The 23,296-nt window shown below is 48.9% G+C and overlaps 1 protein-coding gene across 1 annotated transcript in view; it reads right to left on the bottom strand.

Moving 5' to 3' along the window:
• Positions 1–7,166: 7,166 nt before the first annotated feature.
• Dock2 (dedicator of cytokinesis 2) overlaps positions 7,167–23,296 on the bottom strand; it is a 402,443-nt gene continuing 386,313 nt past the window's right edge. The window contains exons 47-52 of the mRNA XM_077797775.1: positions 14,034–14,171; positions 12,021–12,148; positions 10,498–10,666; positions 9,643–9,763; positions 8,346–8,488; positions 7,167–7,581 (exon numbers count right to left, since the gene is read on the bottom strand). Of these exons, the coding sequence (XP_077653901.1) occupies positions 7,519–7,581; positions 8,346–8,488; positions 9,643–9,763; positions 10,498–10,666; positions 12,021–12,148; positions 14,034–14,171 (762 nt within the window). The 3' untranslated portion in view covers positions 7,167–7,518. The remainder of the gene's footprint in view (positions 7,582–8,345; positions 8,489–9,642; positions 9,764–10,497; positions 10,667–12,020; positions 12,149–14,033; positions 14,172–23,296) is intronic.

The following is a 23,296-nucleotide window of genomic DNA, read 5'->3' as shown; positions in this document are numbered from 1 at the left end:
CCCCCATTCCTACGAACCCATTTGGAAATATGGTCTTTTGCAGAGGAAATCCAGTCAACCTGAGGTCAGGCGGGTTGGAGTGGGTTCTAAAGCCAGTGGCTGGTATCCTTATGGGGAGAAGGAGATTTGGAGATACAGGCACAGAGACACCTGCACTCAGGGAAGACACCACGTGGAGGTGGAGGCAGGCACAGCTACCATGGCCAAGGAACACGAAGGTAGCTTCCACCACCAGCACCAGGAGAGGCTGAGGAGCTTCTCTAGATAGAGCCTTCTGAGGGAGCATGGCCCGGCTGGCACCTCGATTTTGGACTCTAGATTCTAAAACTGTGTGAAGAAATTTCTGTTGTTTTAAATAGTGAGGTTTTTCTTTAGACACAAAAATAGCATGGTGGTTGTCTTCTGGAGACATCAATGCCAAAGGCAGGATAGGCCGCTGTGAGACGGGGCTTCCTAATGCCAGTGGGCACGGTGAACTACCAGATTGGGAGGGATCACACTTCACCATCAGACCTAGGTGTATGGAATTACCATGGTGGACAAGAAGGCAAGAGAGACCATCAGGGCTGCCCTGACCCTCATCTATGACAGGGTCTATGACATAGGTCATAGTCCTTCTGGGGTCAAATAGATGGGCAGCTACTTAGGCTGTTGCCTGATTTGTAGAATCAGAAAATCGGCCACAGTGATGGGACATTGCAGCCCTTCATTTAGCTCCCAGATCTAAAGCCCATTGGCTAAAGGGGCAGCTGGTTCCTCCAGAGAAAACTCTGCGATGCACCTACAAGTGTCCTCAGTAAAGTCCTCTAGTCTTTTCCCAAAGAGAATTCTGGCCATTTGTCAAACATCTATGGACCGGGAATGAAGAAATGTCCAGCCTTCTCAAAACTGCTAGATAATGAATCTGAGTTGATACCAACATTGGGGACCTGAAACTCTATAGGGGCCTCAGGACCAAGTGCATTTCATAGAGACCAAGGGATAGGGGGCTTTGTCCTGAATTCTAGATGTACCATAGACCTACGAATGAATCTGCTCATTGGCCTCTAAGACCCATTATGTAAGAGAAACCTCCTGCCAAAAGAAGCCCAGAAGCTACCTTTTGGTCAAGAGAGAAGGAAACATTCAGAAATAAACACAGCTGTCCCAGTAGGAGTGGCAGTCCCTATAGTATTCCTACCCAAGTCACCTATTTGTTTTCTCTGACTATGAACTGAATTTGGACAGACAGAGAGTGGCCTTCCATCAGTATTACCAGATGCTCCACAGGCTTTGGTATCATCCCTGGAACAGATTAACAGCTTCAGCCACTTGGCAGGTGGCTGTTCATTTGGCGACTGCTTCCTCCCCTTCAGCCCTATAAAAAAGGAAGATGAAGAGCAGGTTGTTCTGACACAGCAGGCGACAGGACATCCGCACTGTGTCGACCTGGGAGAGGTCGGTGCTTATTTTCTCTCTCTGACATGGTCCATAGGGATCTGGCTTAGACAGATTTCCCAGGGAACACAACAGTATTCCACTGTAATGATAACAGCCTGTCCACCAGTGTGGTGGTCAGGGAGGGTCAGGTAGATTCCTTGGACCAAAGGACTGATTAACAAGGGATTCAGGGAAGTGGGCTCGGGCTGTGGGAGTCACAGATCCTATCAATCTGAAGCTGCCCACAGGGTACGAGAGGGGCACAGCCTTTTGGAGGCTCTGCCGGGGCACCAGTGAGGAACAACACCTTCCAGGGTGAGGGAACTGTCCTCCACTATAGCAAATGTCGTGGGCAACGGGTGACATGCAATCCTGCTTCCAACAGCCCCCAAATCTGGGAGCCAAGTGGTGAGAGTAGGGGCAGCTTGGTTTCTATTTCATCCTGTGACTCTGGGGGGACATCTTGGATTTTGTTGGATTCGGGTCCTGCTCTGACTTGGTTTGGTGGAGCTGCTGTCACAAACACCATGAACTGGGTGGCATGAACGACAGAAGGGGGCTGTGTCACGGATCGATCACCACTTTAGCAGGGCTGGTTCCTTCTTTTTGGGGGTACCGGGGATTGAACTTAGGGGCACTGGACCCCTGAGCCACACCCCCAGCCTTTTTTGTATTTTATTTAGAGACAGGGGCTCATAGTAGGTTAGCACCTCACCATTGCTGAGGCTGGCTTTGAACTCATGATCCTCTTCCCTCAGCCTTCTGGGATGACAGGCATGTGCCACCGTGCCCAGCTAGGGCTGGTTCCTTCTAAGGCCTATGAGAGAAGTGTGTTCCAGGCCTCCTTCTAGCCTCTAGGGGTTGGCTGGCCATTGCGGGGGGGGGGGGGTGTTCCTTGGCTTGTAAACATATCACCCTGATCTCCATCTTCATTTCAAATGGTTTTCTTGTGTCTGTGCCCAAACTTCCTTGTTTTTATGGGGATGTCAGTCATGTTGGATGACCACCCACCACAAGGACCTCATTTGGAACTTTATTACCTCTCTGAAGACTCAGTCTCTTGGGAGTTGTGATTTTAACACATGGACTTTGAGAGACATGGTTGTAGGTTGGGGCAGAAGAAGCCTCTCTGCAACTAGATTCACAAAGCCCCTGTGGGAGTGAAACTGTGACCAGCCCCCTGGCCACTCTGGATTCTCATGCTCATGGATCAGCAAAGACTGGGGTGCCTGGCCCTGATTATATAGGGGGAGGGGCTAGGTTGTTGCAAGACAACAGGGGCAGGGAGGCCTCTGTCCACAACCAATGGGGTCATTGGGCCATTTCTTGGTACGTTCATGACCCCTAATAACAGTCAATAGGCAGTTAAAGCAACCCAAACCCCAAAGAGCCAGGGGACCTAAGGGCTCTTACCCTTCGGGGATGGAAGGTCTGAGTCAGCCCACTAGGCAGACAGCCCAGACCGAAGGAGTGACCAGCTGCGGGTCAGAAGAACATAGATGGGTGATGGGGGAAGGAGGTGACAAATACCCATCATCGCCCTGGTGCACATGCAGCTGCCACTGTGGCTCATTCCACAGATCCTCTTGCTCGCTGTGGCATGGGAGGTCATCACTGCCACCACCTTAGAAAGGACTCTCTGACTGTTTGGACTTGGCTGCCCATCTTGGTAATGGAGAAAGAACGGCTTACACACACACACTCTCTCTCTCACACACATACACTCACACACACACACACACACTCACACATACTCACACTAACACATTCACTCACACTCACACACATACACACTCACACACTCTCACACTCTCACACACACTCACACACATACACGTACTCACACACACTCACACACACTCACACACACACATTCTGGAGGATGCTAGGGTAAGACACGAGCAGGACATCATGGAAGGATCACGAGGGTCTCTCTGGGTCAGAGAGTCTCTCCTACCTTCCAGTTGCTCAGTGTCATAATTTCCTGGGCCCTCAGTGGCCTGCTCTGCCCCCGCAGCCAGTTGCTGTCAACTGACTGCTCAGACCCACGGGGTCCCTCCACCTGGGGACGGTCAGTTGCTTGTCCAGGAGGGCGTGGTTCATCTTCCCAGGTGCTGCTGCTCAGAGCTGAAACCAATGGCTTAGGCCCCAAGGTGCTAGTTTCTTTTACGACTTTGAACTTGGCTGTGATGCCACAGGTAGGCATGGGATCTACTTCTCAAGAAACTACAGGAAGGGCTGAGCTCAGCCACCTGAAAGTAAAACCCTGGTAGGGTGAACCTGGGCCAGTGAGGAGCAGGCCTGGGGGAGGGGCGAGCTGGGCAAGTAAATGCCCCTTCCTCCTCCTTCCCACCTGCTAGCTGGGGGTAGATTTCTGCCCTGTCCAAAGCTACCCTGCTCAGCGCTGCCTGGCAGGCGAGTCTCCTTGGCTTGCTGGGAAGAAGGGCCCACACAGTCAACACCCCAGCTTCCCCGCTCCCTCCTGTTCCTGTGCCTCACCCCCTTGGATGGCAGACCTCAAAAAGTGCAGCGTTCAGTGGTTGCCTGGGGGTCTGTTGCCTAGGGAACCGGCTACAACAGGGAGGTAGAGACAGGATCCAGACAGGAGCCACACACCACTCGCGCACTCAAGTCGGCTGTCGGGAGCACAGAGTCTCTGCATTCAGAGGCGGGGAGCCCCCACTTCTCTCCCACTTGGTGACGTAGCCTGGTGATCTGGAGGCAGGATGACTTCTGCTCACGTCTTGGCAAAGCACCCCTAGGTCACAGAAGTGTGAGGGGAGGGTCCCAGCTGTGCTTTGAAGGCAGAGAGCAGAGTCTGGGTGCCTGGAGAGAGGGTGAGGGAGAGCCACAGAGGGGACACCATGAGGAGGGGATCTGGGCATGGAGTTGGGCCAACCTGGGTTCCAGATCCACTCACTGAACTGCAAGTGAGAGGGCTGGATGGAGTGATCTCCAAGGCCCAGAACACTACATCAGGAAAGGGGTGACACAGAGAGCAGGTCCTTCCTCCCTGCCCCCCATGCACACCATCCAACATTCCTTCCCTCTGGGGAAAGACCTGGCTCACAGTAAGGGAGCATCCCATGGCAGGAGGAAGGCTGTGCTGGACCTCTCCCAACCCTGGCTCGCCCTGGAGCTGTCACCAGCATGTGGGGAAGACACCCTTGTAAGCATGGGTAGGATTGCAGTCTGACACTGAGCTGAGGTCAAAAGTAGAAAAAAGAATGTATGCATCAACAAGTGGCTGTGCTCCTTACCAGCTGGATGACAAGGACATATTGCAAACTCTACTCCTGGGCACTATAGTTAGATCCCCAAGTTATGTGCTGAAAACCCCAAGTCATGTTAGTGTACTTGGAGGGGGGGGGCTTGGAGGTAGTGAGGGCTCTGTAAGGTCTATGTGGGGTCATGAGGGTGGGCTCATATGACAACATCAGTGGCTTTGTAAGACAAGGTGAAGAGAGCCAGCCATGTGATCATCATGTGACGCCCTCTGCCATGTTATTTTTTGGTGCTGGGGATTAAACCCAGGGGTGCTTAACCACTGGGCTACATGCCCTGTTCTTTTTATTTTTTGAGACAGAGTCTTACTAAGTTGCTGAGGCTGGCCTCAAACTTGCAATTCTCCAGTCTCAGCCTCCCAAGTTGCTGGGATCACAGATGTGTGCCACTGCACCCAGCCTCTGCTGTCATGATGCAGCAGGAGATCGACAGATGCCAGTGTTGGTGCCATGACCTTGGGCTTCCCAGCTTCCAGAACTGTAAGAAGTGTATTTCTTTTTAAAGTTCCAAGTCTCAGGCATTCACTTAGAGTGACAGAAAATATACCAAGGCTTTGGGTTTTGTTGCCAGTATGATTAGGATTCTAATATCTGCCTCATAGGATTGGTGTGAGGGTTTAGGACAAGAATGCAGAGTGTCTGACAAATGGCAGCCATGTTATTGGTTAGTGTCACTCTTACCAGTGTGTTGACATTCTGTGGACTCAGGGCATCGGGAATTCTCTTGGCCAAGTGCCCCATGAGCCCTCCACCTGATGACAGTCCTGACTGAAGCAGGATTCAACTCTCAAACAGTTCAAGAATCCCTGGGTTCGCTTTTTGCTGCACTTCTATGGGAAAAGTGGCCAAACCATTGGTAGCCTCAGACCTTGTACGAGACTTAGGTATCGATCATTTTCAGAAAACAACTCAGGAAGGTTATTAGCAGGGCTGCAGGTTGTTGGGTGAGGAGATTAATGAGAGCAACACAAGTTTAGAGGCTAAAAGCTCGTTGTCCCTGGTTACAGCAAGTCTCTGAATCTGGGTGCTTTATAAGCCTACTTTGGAGAAATAACACCCGCAGGTCCAGGGACAGGAGTCTGTTTTTCTACAGGTGTGGGAAAAGGAGGAACCATTCTCTTTTTCTTATTGAGAATTTTTCCCCACAGGTAGTTGGGAGAGCTCACATTTCAAGGTTAAACACCAGGATCTCATTTGTGCTGAGAGAAAAAGCCAACCTGAGGATCTTATAGGTAAAACATGGAGAGGGGGGAAGGATGGACGGACAGGACAGAGGGCACATGGTACTCTGCTGTCCACCCATGGAGCCTGGAAGGTGGCCAGGTGTTCAGCTCATCAGCTTCTCCGGGCTTCTGTGCCCTGTGTACTCCCCTACACCTCTGCAAAGTGGAGTCAGTTGGATGCCAATCCCCAGGAGCATCGACTCACCTCAGGAACCCAGCTACCATCATGACAAGACAGAACTGTTAAGGGGAGAGGAACCCCCACAAGCCACCAGGTCTGGGGCTTGGAGAGGGAACATAGAGGCCACCAGGAAGAGAATGGGGTAGACTCAGGATGGCTTGTGCCCTAAAGGGGCCCAGAGACAGGACAGGGTGGGAGAGGTCCACACCTCCTGGGTTTGCACCTCAGCCTTTGCACTAAGTGTACAATCTTGGTCACTCCTTGTCCCTGGGCTTCAGTTTCTTCACCTGGCTAATAACTGTCCCAGCCCCTGGAGCTATTCTGTCTCTAACACACTGACAGGGACAGTCAGGGCTCCATATGTTGGAGCTGCTGTCATCTCAGCCTTTATTGGACCTCAGGGCCTCACCTCTCAGATGTGAGCTTCCAGCCGAAGGGCTCTAGATGGTTCTAGACCCGAGCTCCTCATTGCATGCACTTGATGTCACCCATATCAATTTCCTTCCCAGGTGGGGTCCTCAGTCCCCTGCCAGGCCCTCCCCTGCAGTCTGTGGACATGAGGACGTTCCATTCTCCTTTACTGCCACTGACCAGGCCTCTTAACCTTCCTTGAGTGAGTTCCCTGGGGATTCTTTTGTGGGGAGGGGAACCCACTTTGGAACCGGTGACAAGATCCAAGGTCTGGGCCATGAGTCCACTGGCCCCCAGATTCTTTTGCACTTGGCCAGGGTCTGTATCAGAGTGACCAGGCTCAGTGCTTGGCCATCTCTTTCCAGAGGTAGAAGATGTTGGTGTGAAAGTCTTCTCGGTGGACTTGCTCAGCGCCCCGGGGTTTGCCCCTAAAAGCCCAGAGTCATGGCAAGGTCCCTGGGGGTAACAGGAAGAAGTGGGGAGCTTTGACGTCAGGTCGGGCAGTGCCGGGCACTGCAGCCCCCCATCTTCCTACCTGGGCAGAATTAGGCAGCAAGGCTGATTTAAACCACAGAACCAATTTTATTGTCAGTAGGAAAGAGCAATATTTTGGAGATGATAAGCTAAAAAAGGGCCTGGGTGGTTGTATTAAAAAATGTAAAGTACAAAACTATTAACTAAAAATAAAAAGGAATATTTAAAGGCTGTTCTGTTAAGTGTGGAGACTGAGAAAATGAAATGAAAACACAGTTCCTTGTACTGAGGCTGCAGCTCCTTGTGGTTTGGGACTCCAGGGTGGGGCTTCCTTGTCCACCCACCAGCAGGTGGCTGCCCCGGGGAATGCTGGGCTCTTGCCACTCAAGTTCAGTCAGCCCCACTGTGTCTTGCAATTGAGGACAACTTACAGGGAGGGTCTTCCCTTGTTTTGAGGCTTTGGTGTCATAATTAGGCCTCTCCTCTTCTGGAAACTTCCCTCCCTGGCAGGTCTGGTCGGCAGCATCTAAATGTCGGTGGATGAGAAATCTGGGATCTGCTTGCCTTCCTCGTTGGATTTGCTGGTCAGCTATGGGGGAGATAAACAGCAGTAAGACGGGATTCTCTGAGCATTGGCAGAGAGCTCCCTGGCCTCTATACTGGTTGCCCAAAGTCAAGTGAGTGAGCATGAGTGGTCATGACCTTGAGCTTGGCCAGGAAGGTGGTGCTGGGCCATGGGTGGACCTAGGCTTTGCTGTTCCATGACCACTTGCTGGCTGGGTGAACTTGCCAAACTGAGCCTTAGAAAATCCTCCAAGCCAGTGGAGGATCGAATGGGATGGTACCTGGGAGTGCTCAGCGCCGTGCCTGACTCTCTGTGTACTCCCAGCAAACTTGTGGTTATTTTAATAACACAGTTCTGGTTTACTATCACCTTTAGGATCAGCAGTGTTGTACTTTATTGATCGTGAGCAAAGACCAACGAGAAACAAGAGGAGCCAGGACTTCAAGGTCAGTAATTCAAAGCTAACTTTAAATTGAAGAATTTTGTACAATGAATAGAATACGAAACTGCTCCCTTAACAACGAAAACAATTCAGCTTCTAAAGGCAGGCGGCCAGCTATTGGGGCTCAGCCAGGAAGACCAAAGGGGCAACCACGGATTGGTTCTGAGGGCAGGGGCCCTGGTGGCTGCACTGCTGGATGGGGTTAGCCCCTGGTCATGCCTCCTGGAAGTGGCCACATGTCTGCACATGTCCCACGGTGCACAAGCATACACACATGTACACACACGTACACATCCTCATCTTCTCTGGACAGTGTCCTCTTCCTCCCACCCACCTGGGACCTCACCATTGTCTTGAAGAACTGATTGACTTTCTTCCTCTTTAGCGTCTTCTTGTCACCGTCTGAGAGATGGAGGAAGGTCTGGCTGAGGCGAGGAGACACGTTGGTCTCCTCCAATCCAGGCACGCCAGCCACTGAGAGTGTGAGGGCTAGAAGCAGAGCAGAGACCCGGGCATGGGTAAGAGTGGAGGAGAGGTGGGCCCCAGAGACAGGAGGGTGTCTCGGGAGGCAGATGGATGACATAGTGTGGGCAGGAGGCCCCGCCATGCCAGGGACTGCTGAAGCCATGCTCTTGGGTGAGGAATGCCAAACGTATAGTCAGCGGGCTGCTCCAACTCCTGCCCTTGGCCAGAGCCTTTCCAAAGCTCCAGGCCTGGAGACATAGGGGAAGGCTTCGAGGTAGGGGACAGAGTGAGCATGTCCCTCCTTTCCTGCCCAGCACCTGCATTTCTCCTTGCTACCCAAGGCAGGGGCTGGGGGGCTGGGGGAGTGTGTTCCCCCTGGTGGTCATTCCCCAGCTTGGAGTCCCAAAGACCTGAAAAATGGGCCAGCAGGCTCTTGGCTTTGGCAATAAAAGCACAGAGCACCAGGTTGTCACTGGGGATGGTGGTAAAGGGCAGGGCCTGGGTCTAAGCTCAGCCTCCGCCACTTTCTAGCTGGTGACAGTTAGTACTGAGGTTCTCAGTGCCTCAATTTCCAGGTGTGTGCGATGGGGAGAGTAGCATTAGCTACTCTGTGGCTGTGGGTGCCAGATAGAGGACGGGGGTGGGGGCAGGTATGCAGGGCCTGGCCCCAGGTGCTGCCCTGGCCCTCTGTGGTCCACGAGGGCAGCCCTGTCCTTGCTCTTGGCGCAGAGCCTTCATGGCGTAGTGACCACTGAGGACTGCTGCTTGCCATGACCTCTGTGAATGAAATGCAGCCAGCCGTGGGTGGCCACCCTCCTCCCAGGACGGTGAGTGGTGGGAGGGAAAAATGTGCCATCTAGGCGTCAAACACTCTGCAGCCGCAATACGTAAGTGGCAGCTTTTGTAAACCCAGAAATAGTTCTCCAGGTCTTAAAAAAAAAAAAAAAAGCCACTGGTCTCAAGGACAGACTTCTGGCCCTGGAGAGGCCTGGGTAACAGAATGCAGGGAAAGCAGGTGCTCAGTGGGTTCTGAGGGACCCAGGCTTCCAGGGAGCCCTGCTGGCCTGGCTGCACCCAGAGGACTGGCTGTCAGCAGAGTCTCACCCCACGATGCCTGGTCCCCACTGCAGTGCAGGACGGTCGCCATCCACCCACCAGGCTGGCGGCAGCATGCGTACCTGGGATGGTGGGCATGGACTGGCTGGCAAAGCTCATCTGAGAGAGGATGGACATCCTGTGGGGGATGGTCGCATGCTCCGACAGGTTGGTGTCACTCATGAACTCGTGCTTCCTGGACAGCTGGACAAACGTAGCACAGGGGCTTAGAGTGAGGCAAACATGAGCCGTGAAAGGGGAAGGACGAGGGTGCAGACTGGGCTGGTAGAAAGTGAACTCATGCTGTTTTCTACCATTCCATGCCAGCCTGCCATGGACGGCTGTGCAGTTGTATTCTCCGAAATGTCAGGAATGTTGGAGGACACTGATTTCGACTATCAGGTGAACGTGCCCCTAGGATGGGGAGACAGAAGCTACTTCCACCTTCTCCCCTAGGTAAGAGCAGTCAGGCCCTGGGCAGGGGCTTCCTCCCCCAGAGGCATCTCTGCTGGCCCTTTAATCTGACAGCCCCCCTCTGGCCAGAATAGTGAGTTCCTCTCTCCCTTCCAAGTCCTCACAGTGCTTCAACAAACCGGGTTTCCAGGGGGAAACTGGGACTGTACTCCTCAGGGCTGTTTGATACTAAGTCTCATTATTAACTTATAAGACCCCAGGGCTCAAAGCCAGCCCAGTGAGGTTCTCATCTCCACATCCCCACCCTGGTTATGGGCACCCAGAGGGTGCTGGTGGGGTTGGAGTTGCTCCCTAATTTGTCAAAGGACACACACAAGCTCTGGAGTCTGGGGGCCTGGGTTCAAATCCTGCTGCATCCCAGCTGCCCTGGCTGCAGACACGGGCCTGGGCTTCACCTCCTTGCTTCCCAGACGCACCATGGAAGTGAGGCCACCCCTGGAAGGGGACCTGTCACCGCCACTCACCCGCTTCAGCTCTGACTCGGCTGCTGCTTTCTCATCTGCGAACACCACGCTGCTCCTCTTGGACCTCTTCTTGGACCTCCGCAGCTTGACCTCAGGCAGCGTGCTCCCCGGGGAGATGGGCTCCTCTTCCACTTTTGGAGTCTTGGGTGGAGCTAATTCCAGGTCAAAGCTGAAGGGTAAGTGGGACAGCAGTGGAAACTGCAGTTAGAGCTCCAGTGGGACTGCCTTGCGGGGACCCAGAGGGCCAGAGCAGACCTTCATGTTGACTGAGCTGTCACTACAGCGTCAGGGATGGATGAGCTAACCTTTCAGAGAATTTAGGGGGACAATTTTGAAAACATTCAGAATACAGGGTAAGGAGATTGAAGGTAGCAAGACTGATGGCAAGAAGATAAAACTGGTTAAAAACATGGATCTGGATTCGAATCCAGGCACTGCCACTTGAATGGATGACGGGGATTCTCCACTGTTTCCCTTAGTAAATGGGAGGGGGTATTTGCACAACCCTAGAGATGAGGGCTGAGCACTTGGCAGGTGGCCTCTATTGTTGAAACAGTCACATTGGGCAGGGAAAAGCCAAAGGGTTCTAGGATGGTGGAAACGAGACAGCCAGGCCCCCTTGAAGAGTGCACATGCACCCCAGGGACCGCCCGTCATGGCTCACTGGCTCTGCCCTCGCCCACTCTATCAGCTTCAGAAACGAGGGGCATTGAAGCCAGGATACCCGCACGGCTCCCCGGGGACGACCAACATCAGGGATGGAGTGCGAGTCACTTAAACAGCAAGTCCCCTGTCCTGACTTGATCTGTGACCCCTCGTGTTCTCTGAACAGCTGCAGTGATGCATCCTGTGACAAGGCAGGGCGATTTTACAGGGACAGGTGTGACATGTGGCTCCAGACCAACCGCCCCTCCCTCCAGGTTGAAATGCTCGCACAGAACTCCTTAGGACATGGCTGGGGACAGTCCTCCCCCGCTCTGGCCCACTGGGTGGTCCTCACACAGGCAGCACAGGCCTCCCCTCTGTCCCGGGAGCCAGCTGGACACTTGGTGCTGTGCCTCCCTCTGCTCGAGCAGGAACTGCCACAGCCGCTGTGGCTGCTGCCCCTTCACTGGACGGCGGTGCCTCCGCCTGACTCTTCCGAGGGAGGCACAGAACCTCTACAGGTGAGTGAAGGGGTAAAGCAGGAGGAACCACGGGGTGTGGACGGTGCGGCAGCTGTGATGGAGGCAGCCCATCTGGGTGGGAGGAGCTTCCTGGGGGCAAGGGACCCCTGTTAAGAGGTGAGAACATTCCAGATGGATGCAGGCTCTGTAAGGAGCTGTGGATGCCCAACAGATCACTGGACTGGGGACCTGAGACTGCAGTGAGTCCCTCTGGGGCCTCAGGAAAATCACCTTTGAAAAATGGCCCAGGCCATGGATAGTTATGAGGCTTGAGAGCCTCAAGACTGAAAGCAGGTGGGGGTGAGGCTGCTGGAGGTGGGGAGGGAGGCTCTTCTGGGGTTGGGGACAGGGACTGACCTCTCCGAGGTAGTCTTGCTGGGAGTGCTGCAGTCAGAATTCATGGAGGCCAGAGAGATGATGGACATCTGCCTGTAGGAGCGCAGCATGGACCTGGGGCGGCCCACTCTCCTGTCGTCGAAGTCAGGCTGCAGGGGGAGAACAGGGTGATTGGCAGCTGGGGCCACGTGCCTCTGCCTTCCAGAACCATAAGGCTGAGCGGCCACCAGCACAGTGCTTCTCAGCCGTGGAGCCTGGGGGCTGCTATAGAATGAAGAATTCAGCTGGCCTCTGTCCCTGGCTCCTGGGAGATAACCTCTAAATCCTTCACATTTTCTATGACAGGAGTGTCTTTGCTATTCATGGTGGCCCTGGGGACCACATCTGACTTTAATGAAAGAGCTCAGAATGGGGGCTGGCCATGCCAGAAAGACCAACCCTGTCATTATAGGGCTGAGACTTCGAGCCATGTGATGTCAGCTCAACCTCTAGGGAGGGGACAGGACTGAGAGATGGATTTCAATCCAGTGGAACCTTGGACACACAAACTCAGGAGAACTCCCAGTGGGTAATTATACATTAAGGAGTCAGAAGCAGGGTGTGTCCTTAGGGCCTGGAAACTCCTAGAATGCACCCTATGCAGGTCTTTTCTTTTCTTGAGTTCATGGGGACTGGACCCAGGGGCACTCTACCACTGAGCTTCATGCCCCAGATCTTCTTATTTTGAGATGGGACCTTGTGAAGTTGGTAAGTCTGGCCTGGAACTGGTCATCCTCCTGCTCAGCCTCCTGGGTGGCTGAAGTTACTGGCGTGCACCACCACGGCACCTAACTCGAATATGCCTCTTCATCTCAGTCATCCTGATTTGATCCCAAACAGAAGCTCCTCCTGTATGATGGGGTTACATGCTCATGAATCCATCATAAATGGAAAAGATCACAATTTAAAACCACATGGAGTCCACCTGGCCTGCTGACATCTGGGCTTAGTGACACAGTGCACTGAAGGGGTCAGCTGGGAGCCGTGCTTCCAAAGCCTAGTGGCTTGAAAGAGTATGTTCCGCGTAGCACCACCAGCTCAGGAAAGATCAAAATTCAAAACACGATTCCCACTGACTGCATATTGCTGTCACATTATCATAAAGTCAAAAAAACCATTGAGTGGACTCATCATAAGCAGGCACCCTCTGTGTAGTGCTTTCCCGAGTCCCACAGGTTGTGTTTGCAGATTACCAGACCCGAGGGGTAGTGGGAAAGCTCCCAGTGTGCAGCCAGGTGGGCAGCAGTGTGGATGGGCCCTGGAGCTTGGGGCTGGCCCCTAAAGGGAGAGACTGTGTTCTGAACGTGGGAAACTTGACTTAAATCCAGTTATCTGCATTGGAATTGCCCTGCAGGAGCTGCCTGCAGGGTGCTGGCAAGGCCACCTGTCCTGTGGAGAAGACCCAAGGCTCTTCCAGGAACCCGCCTTCCTGTCTGGATCTCTGAAAATGAGAGGGTCGGATCTGACGGTCTCTAAGGGACTGCACAGCCTTGACATTTTACTGTTCCACTTTACGGGGAAGAGGATAAAGATGATGTCCCTGGGAGCAACAGGCCAACAGCCTCTTGAGGCCACAGAGCTCAATGGCCAAAGCAGTGGCTCTGGTGTCAACATAGCAAGTGTGAATCTTGACCTTCACTCACTCTCTCCATAAACTTGGGCAGGTTGACAGCTCAGAAGAGACACAGAGGTTGACAACCACTCCTCCCTGCCAGGCTCTGGATGATTAACTGGCCCAGTAGATATCATATGCTTACTTAGATCAGGCCTGGCATGCAGTACGCAAGTCAGCAATGAGGTGATACAGTCCCTTGAGTATTGCACACTATCATTCTCCGTGACTTTGAAAGGGCCAAGTTCATAGGAGGGCCTCCCTAGGTCAGCTCCAGCAATCCCGGCTCCCTGAGGGCAGGCAGGATCCTCTGCTGGGCCTCTTTGGGCTCCGACTCCCCTGGTTCCTCTCCCCCCTTACCCAGACACAGGGACCCTCCGTACCATCTCTCGCACGCCATACTCCTTCTCCACCTTGACCTTCAGGTTCTTGAAGCATTCCTCCATCCGGTCATGGAAGGGCCGTAGGTTTTCTGACACTCTCTTCTCATGGATCTTGATCCCAGCTCCCAGGAAGGGGATCTGGAAAGGAAGGCGGTAAATGACTATCCACAGCCTGGCCAGATGGGCCCCCACCTACAAGGTCACGTCTGCCTGCTAAGAATTCATCAAGAGTTTCAGGGTCTTGGGAGACTTGTAAACAACCCCTGGCCCTGGGAAACCAGGAGAGCTACAACCTTGGAGTTTGCTCTAAAGGGGAATAGATCTCCAGCTGCCTGGCCTCACGGAGGTTGGACGGTCCTACCCCATCAGAGGTCACATGCTCTGGAAGGCAATCTACGGAAAGAGAGACCAGAGGGGAGGAATCTCTAAGCTTTGACCTAAAGTCACCCCTAAGAGGTTCTTGAATGTCTGAAGGTGAACTGGGAGGGAAGAAGGGAGTGGCCACAGCCTCACCTCCCAGCATGGAGATGCAATTAGACCTGATGTGGTTGCTGAGGATGGTTACAGATGTGTTGATATCAACGTTAACCAACCAATAGGGAATTTCCAAAGTGATGTTAAAAACCTTGGGAAGATGAGGGAGGAGGGGAGAACTGGTGGGAGGGAAGTAAAGTCTTGTCCACCAAACAGGTTCATAGATTCCGTCCCCAAACTAGCTGTGTCCAAGGAGAGCTACGGGGTTACTACCAGGAGGAGAAGCTGAGAATAGGTCGCGTGGCCTCAGGGGAACATCATAGGGCACAAAGGAAAGTACCTACAAAGGATTATTTGGGGAAAAAATTTAATACTTTCGTGATGGCAAAGATATTTCTGCCTCCTGCTCTTGGAGTTCTTGCCAAAATGGCAAAGTAAAGAAGAAACTGAAATCAATAGTGAACTTGGACACATCTAGGAACTTGCCCCACAATAATGTGCAGGGGGAGGTGGTCTGAGGATGGTAACTGACCTTCCAGAGCAGAGGAGGGAGTTGGTGATGAGATCAATCTGCCTCCAGGAACCTGGGGAGGGGGTGGTGGTGGTCAGGCCACAGGTGCCTCAGGAGAGCCCGAGTGGGTAGGCCAGAAGCAGAGGGGTGGGTTGAAACTCTGAACCAGGAGCTATTAGATCACCTGAGGCCTGCTGCGTCACCTGTGACCAGGTACAATGTCTTCTAATTTCTCTAAGAAGCAGGAGCTTATTCTCTAGAATTATTAGAATAAGAAGCTTGGGATTGAGGGGTAACAGGCCCAGCAGAGAGCAGGGTGAGGCGTCACCTGGAAATGAAGGGTGGAGGTCTGCCTAGAGATGCTGAGACCTGTACTTCCCAAGTCCCAAACTGCCCGCCGTGTGGCAGCCGGGAGGATCTGCCCACCCAGCTGCTGGAAAGCATCTGTCTCGGGAAGGAAAGGGTCCCAGGTAGATAGACATCTGGATGGCCATCCCATTGGCCAGGCTCTCTCGCAGGTTCACAGATTTTTCATGTGGGCTCTGAATTATGAAGAGTTGGTCAACGATTGCCAGATACTGGAGGAAATTCTCCAACAGGAAAGAAAGCCAATAAGAAGGAACAAATAAGCGAATGAATCAACTTGGAAGAAACAGAGACTGTAGAGGGCCTAGGAAAATATTTTTAAATTAATATATGAATACAAAAGATCTTTCATCAATCAAGACTTTATGTAAGAGAAGAAGGGATTATGGGAGTACTACATATCAAATGCAGTGAGATATACTTAGAGTTGTTAGTGGAGGCCAACTTATAGCTTTCTATATTAGAAAAGACAGAAAATGGAGTGGGTAAGCATCTGTCTTGATCGAGTGATAAGAAGCAGGGCTAAGATGCTGAACAGAGATGCCTTAAACACAAATTTGCCACGGAGAGGAGCCAGGGCAGCAAAGGAGAAGCAGGGAGAGTGTGGGAAGGAAAACTCTGGAAACAAGCCCAGAGAGTCAGGAAGGCAACCTAAAGAACAAAGCAGCTCGCAATTTCAACCCAGTTCTTGACTGGTCAGGATACTTCTGGAATAAGGGAAAGGGGCCGGTGCCAGCACCCCCTACCACAGCACTCCGCAGTCCTCGCTGCAGGAGGGCTTCACGGTCCTCAGCAGCTTTAAGTCCAGTCTAGAAAGCCCGCTGGTCTCAAAGTGACTCCTCTGCTCCAAAGAAGGAGCTCACTTTGTGCTAGGAGCCACTGCAAAAGTATTACATTCATATGGTAAATGGACTCCTGCTGCTCACCTCGGCCTCTTACGGGACTCAGGTTACTCATGTCACTCATGTAATGGGAGAGTTCCCATTGGTTGGGGAAGGATAGTAGGAGGGAACTTCCGGGGGAGGTGCAAGCCCCTGGCGCAGGTAGACACACACGTGTGTGGACCAGCTTGTTAGGGGACACACACGGCCTCTCACAAAATAAAACTTTGTTTCAGTTTGACTGGCTTGTGTTTTTGTGCCCAACCGGTTTGCAAGATTGCAAGCCGGCCGTGCACTGACATCCCAGCAGGAAGGCGCCCAGCAGGAAGGCAGCAGGCGTGCTCGGCGACAGCAGCGGCAGGAGTGGAGCTCAGGAGAGCCCACGCGGCCCGGCCGGACAGCCTGCAGCAACTTTGGACCTCCTCCAGCCCCCGGCTCTCAAAGTAGACAATGGCCAAACAAAGCTTTCCAATCACTCCTCCCCTGTGTCCTACCTGTCCTATCTCACACTTCTACACAAACTCCTAAGGGAACTACTGCCCTCTTTTGTTAGTGGCTACCAGCCAAAACCTTCTTGCCAGAAGTTGTGGCCAGTGGCTGCCTTAGCTACAAGCCCGAGCCCCACCTGATTTTGCCTCTCAGATCTAGGTAAGGTCTATCTCCCTGACCCACAACCTTGGGACAGTAGCCACTAGTGCAGAGTCCTGGCTTCACCTCCACCTGTCTACTGGGAGCTGAGAGAGTTTCTGGCACAGCTCCATGGTTCTAGGAATGCAGCTATCAGTGGCACAAACCCCTTGTGCTGACCTGGAAAGAACTAGAAAAGGTCATCTTCAAAGACCACAGACTTGAGACTGCAGGGAGAAAAACAACCTTAGCTTAACTCTAGCCTGACCCTGGGTGTCAAGGAGAGTTCCCATCCATATCCTTCATCCCTAGGACAGTAACTACTAATACCACAACCTTGTCCACAGCAGAGCTTTACCCACACGACCCTGGGGCACTATCTTTTATACCCTACAGCTCCAAAACCACAAGCCCTGTACCACCTATATCTACACACAGGACCTAGGGAAGGTCTTCCCCATGTTCTATACCCCCAGAAGCATACCTACCAGCACTAAAAGCCCCAACATGATCTGTACATATCTTGGAACCCAGAGAACATGGTTTATGAACTTTGGGACAACAGTACTACTTCCAAAAGCCCTGGAAGCCCTAGGACATGGAGAAGGTATCATCTGGGTCTCCTGGTTACACAGAAGCATCTAACAGTACTATAAGCCCCAGAATCAACTGCAATCACCCCCAAGGTCCTCTTTGTGTTCCAAAACCTTGAGACCATGGTGACTGGTATCACAGACCCCCAACAAATACACGAAAGAGAAGAGAATCAAACTTTAGGGCATGACAGAAAACCACAAAATCACAATAATAATAAAAAGAAGGAAAGTAAAAAAAGAAACTGCGCAAAATAAGCAGAACACACTTAATGACAGGAGGAAGAATCTATCAACCATAATTTTTGAATGTTAGTGGATTTCACCAATCAAATTGTTTAAACTGGTTAATTTTTTTTAAAAGATCTGGGAGAATTCAAGATGGCAAAATAGAGGAAGGCTGCATTCCTAGCTCCATGGCTCAAGACTCAAGGAGCTGAGGTAGAGCCATCTGGAAGCAGCCCTGCTGCAGCTGCTGCTGCAGAGTCAGGAGATCAGCAAGCACCTCCCACATGGCCGAATGTGCATGAAACAGGAACAGAGAGGACTGTGCCCAGGGGGATTCAAATTGGAAAAACAAATAGGGGCCAACTTGATCCTTCTTTGAGTCTGGGGACTCATGTGGCCAGCTGAAGCAGGTCAAGAATCTGAACAGGCAGGTGTGAATACACCCAGAGACTGAGCCTGGAAACATGTGCTTGTGGGCAAAAGAGTGTGTTGAGGATGGCCCTGTGCCCACAAGTGGAATTCTTGGGAAACTCCTGAGATCCAGACTCCTGTTAGAGGAGATGGATCTCATCTCTCCAGGGCACATACCAAGGAAGTCAGCCAAGCTTAGGTGGACCTACGCTCCACCTGCTGGAACTCCCCTCATACAACTCTGCAGCAGCCCACTGGGGGGTGGGGGGTATTGATCTGGTCTATGCAGGCAAAACTGACAGCACTTCCCAATCCATCCAACCTCGGGCAGATGAGAAGGGAAGCCAAAACTTATTTCAGACAACTTCAATCTTAGGTCATTCCAACTGGAAACTCAGAGAGCAACACACAAAGAGGAAGGGGTTACAAACCCCCAGCCCTTGCTTGCTTGTGCTCAGTACATAGCTCAAGAAGAAATGAAAAGACAGGCGTAGACAGTGACCATCCATTCCGGTCAACTATTTTGACCACCTCATTAGAGATGATTCTTTCATTATTCATTAATGTTTTTTTCTTTCTCTTTCTCTGTATGTGTTTATTTGTGTGCTCCAGGGTTTGTTTTTGATTTCAGGGAGAGGGAGGGAGGGTGCGAGAGAGAGATTGTTCTTACTGTGATGATGGGTTCAGGGACCTATATATATTTATTCTTTCTCGTTGTCAGCATTTTTAAGCCTAGTTATTTTTGTTTGTCTTTTGAGGGTTAGAATTTTTTGGTTTGTATATTTTGGCTTTGTTTTATATGGTTTTCATTTGTCTCTCTTTCTGTCTTTCTTCTCTAATAGCCAAACTCTACTGTCCTCTTTTCCTCTCTCCCTATACTTTGTTTCTATATTTCACCTCTTTCCTGTAACCATCACCTGCTACATCTTTTCTGCATTCTCTGCTCACTTTTTGAAATTGTAAACTCTTTTCTACCTTCCTATCACATTTCATTTTCTCTTAACTCTATTTTTACAATCTTTTAAAAACAACTCCTGCCCTCCCCATCAATGCGGATGCAATTATTACTGCTGTGGATGACATAGTTGACACCTGCTGTTTGCTTTAAAGCCAAATGTAGTTCATGGTTATTGGTTTTACTGTTCACAATTGCTGACCCCCCCATTTCTGGTTTCTGTGTGTGTTAATTAATGTTGTAGATATCATAGCAAGAACTGAGTATTTATTTTAATGGTATATATTGTTTGCATTTGTTGTTGTTACTGTTTGTTTTGCTCAATTGTGTGAGGTTCTGGGAACATACAGGGACACTCCAATTTCATAAGGTAGAGAATCTGCTGCTGAACTACATCTATACAAAAGACAGAGCACCTCACTCCAAGCACAAATTAATAACACAATCTTTAGCTGTATGTTAAAATAAAGAACAGAGAGGAAACACTGAGTTAATGACCAGGCCCCAAGTAGAAATGAATAGGGGTGGCCCCCAGATCGTACCTACAGACAGTCACTGCTATAGCAAAATTAGAAGTAACAATGGCTAGGGAAACTACATCTACAAGAGGGCCTCAACCTAGACTCACTGGGACAATTTGCAATGTAAAGACTATGCCCTAAAATGGCCCACCTCCTGACAGATGCATAAAACCCAACACAGGAATACAGAAATATGAAGAAACAAAGTAACATGACACCTCCTAAAGTTCATAATTCACCAGCAACTGACCCTAAAGGTATTGAAATGGATGATACATTAGATAAAAAATTCAAAAAATCATTATAAAAATGATCAATGAATTCCAAGAAAAACAACTATGTGAATTAGGGAAGTCAGTACTGGATATGAATGAGAAATTCAATAAAGAGATAGAAATACTGAAAAAGAACCAAACAGAAATCCTGGAAATGAAAGGCAAATCAAATCAAATGCCCAACTGGAAGTCTCTCTAATAGAGTAGATCACACTGAAAACAATCTCAGAGCTGGAAGACGAAGTGGCCACCTTAAACAATCAGACAGCATTAAAGAAAAAAAAATAAGAAGAAACCATGATCAGAATATTCAATAACTCTGGGACAACATTATAAGACCAGATTAAGAATCACTGCAATTGAGGAAGGTTGAGAGATGAAGGCTAATGGAATGGAACAGAAAGTGTTCTAAACTTTCAGAATGAGAGGGACATCCAGATATGTGAAGCATACAGAACTGCAATGGAAAGGATCTAAAAAGAACCTCTCCCCAGCATGTTGTAATTAAAATGCTGAACATACAGATAAAAGATAGAATTTTAAAAGCCACAGAGAAAAATGTCAGGTCACATTTAGAGGCAAGCCTATCAGAATCACTTCTAATTTCTTAGCACAAACTTTAAAAGCCAGAAGGGCTTAGAATGATGTGTTCCAAGTCCTAAAAGAAAATAACTGTCAAAAAAGATTGCTATTTCCAGCAAAGCTATCCTTCAAATTTGATGAAGAAATTTCTGCTTACCAAGATGAGCAGAAACTAAAAGAATTCATGACAACTAAACTGGCACTACCTAACTTACTTAAAGAAATACTGCACATCAAACCAAAAAGCTGCTTCACAGCATAGGTAATAATCACGAACGTGAAGAGAGAACCACCTTTACTACCTGCACCTCAGATAGAGCATCAGTCTCCAAGATATATAAAGAACTCCAAAAAGTTAACACCAAAACCAAATAACCCAATCAATAAATGGGCAAAGGAACTGAACAGGGACTTCATATGAAAAGAAATATGAATGGTCAACAAATATATGAAAAAATGTTCAACATCTCTAGTAGTTAGAGAAATGTAATTTAAAACTACATTGAGATTCCATCTCACTCCAGTCCAAATGGCAATTATCAAGAATACAATTAACAATAAATGTTGGTGAGGGTGTGGGGAAATGGTTCACTCATACATTGTTAGTGGGACTGCAAATTAGTGCAATCACTCTGGAAAGCAGTATGGAGATTCCTAAGAAAACTTGAAATGGAACCACTATTTGACCCAGTTATCCAGCTCCTTGGTATATGCCTAAAGAACTTACAATCAGCGTACTACAGTGATATAGCCACATGGATATTTATAGCAGTTCAATTGACACTAGCAAAGCACTGGACCAACCAAGGTGTCCTTCCACAGATGAATAGAAATAAAATGTGGTATACACACACAATGTAATATTACTCAGCCATAAGGAAGAATAAAAATATGGCATTTCCTGGTAAATGGATGAAACTGGAGACTGTCATGCTAAGTGAAATAAGCCAGTCCCCCCAAACCAAAGGCTGAATGTTCTCTCTGATATGTGGGTGCTAACACACAATAAGGGGGAAGGGAGGGAAGAATAGAAGTTCATTGGATTAAACAAAAGGGAATGAAGGGAAGGGAAGGGGTTGGAATTATGAAAGACAGTAGAGTGAGTTGGACATAACTTTCCTATGTTCATATATGAATCCACAATTAGTGAACCTCACATCATGTACAGCCACAAGAATGGGATCCTAATTAGACAAATCTCAGTGAAGTGTAGCTAAGTAAATGAGAAACAGGACCAAATTAACTTTATAAATAAATCAAAATGGCAATAATAAACATCTTTTTATAATAACACTGAATGTAAATGGTCTCATGTCCCTAATTAAAAGGTAGGCTCGCAGAATGAATTAAAAAACAAGACCCAAGTATCAAGAAGATTTATAAGAATAATAAATATTCATGCCCCAAAACATGGGTGTAAGTAATTACATAAAAGAGATACTACTCAGATTGAAGCCTTAGATAGACTAGTACAATAATACTGGGTGATTTGAATACATCTCTTTCACCATGAGATAGTTCATCCAGATATAAACTTGATAAAGACTCTTTGGACCCCCAAAATATTATAAATTAAATTGATTTAACAGACATCTATAGAATATTTCATTCCACAACAGTTCAAAACACTTTATTCTCAGTGGCTCATGGAACCTTCTCCAAAACAGACCATATTTTAGGCCACAAAAGCAACAATTAGTAAATATAAAACCACTGATATAATTCCTTACATCCTATCATATCCTAATGGAATGAAATTAGAATCAACATGACAAAACCCTACAGAAACTCTGTAAACACATGGAGATTGAACAATGCACTTTTGAATGATGAATGAGTAATAGAAGAAATTAAGGGAGAAATTTAAAAAATTCTTAGATTTAAATGAGAATAACAACACAACATATCAGAACCTCTGGGACACTATGAAGGCAGTTCTTAGAGGCAAGCTTCTAGCCATAGCTACACTACATAAGAAAATCAGAAAGATTCCAAATAAGCAACCTAATGATACATCTCAAAGATCTTGGGGGAAAAAATTCTAAAACCAGTTGAAGGAAGGAAATAATAAAATCAGAGCTGAAATAAATAATATTTTAGAATAAAAAAATAAAGGATCAGTGAAATAGTTGTTTCTTTGAAAAGATAAACAAGATAAGCCCTATCCAAACTAACCAAAAGCAAAAGAGAAAACCCAAGTTAATAAAATTAGAGATAGAAAAGGAGAAATCACAGACACCACAGAAATTCAGAAATCCAGCAGATCACTGGGGACTATTTTGAAAACTTACATGCCAATAATCTGGAAAAACCTAGAAGAAATGGATACATTTCTAGACAAATAGAATCTGCCAAAACTTAATCAAGAGAAGATAGAAAATCTAAACAGACAAATTACTAGCAATGAATTAGAAGCAATAATAAAAAAAAAACTGCCAAAAAAGAAAAGCCCAGAACTAGATGGATTCCCCTCTAAATTATACCAAACCTTTAAAGAAGAACTAATGTCAATGCTCCTCAAATTATTCCATGAAAAAGAAAGGGATGGAATGCTTCCAAATTCATTCCTTGAAGCCAGTATCACACTCATACCCAAACCAGATAAGGCCATGTCAAGGAAAGAAAACTACAGACCGATAACCCTGATGAACTTAGGTGAAAAAATATTTAATATTAGCAAATCATGTTCAAAACATTAAGAAGATTGTACACCACAACCAAGTTGGTTTTATGTCCAGGGATGCAAGGATGGTTTAATACATGCAAAACAATAAATGTAATTCATCACATAAATGGAATTAAGGAAAAAATCATTTAGTTATCTCAATAGATGCAGAGA

Source organism: Urocitellus parryii, chromosome 1 (genome assembly GCF_045843805.1).
Source record: "Urocitellus parryii isolate mUroPar1 chromosome 1, mUroPar1.hap1, whole genome shotgun sequence".
Classification (NCBI taxonomy): Eukaryota; Metazoa; Chordata; class Mammalia; order Rodentia; family Sciuridae; genus Urocitellus; species Urocitellus parryii.
Note: the sequence above shows the minus strand (reverse complement) of the source record. Positions and strands in the feature narration are given on the sequence as shown.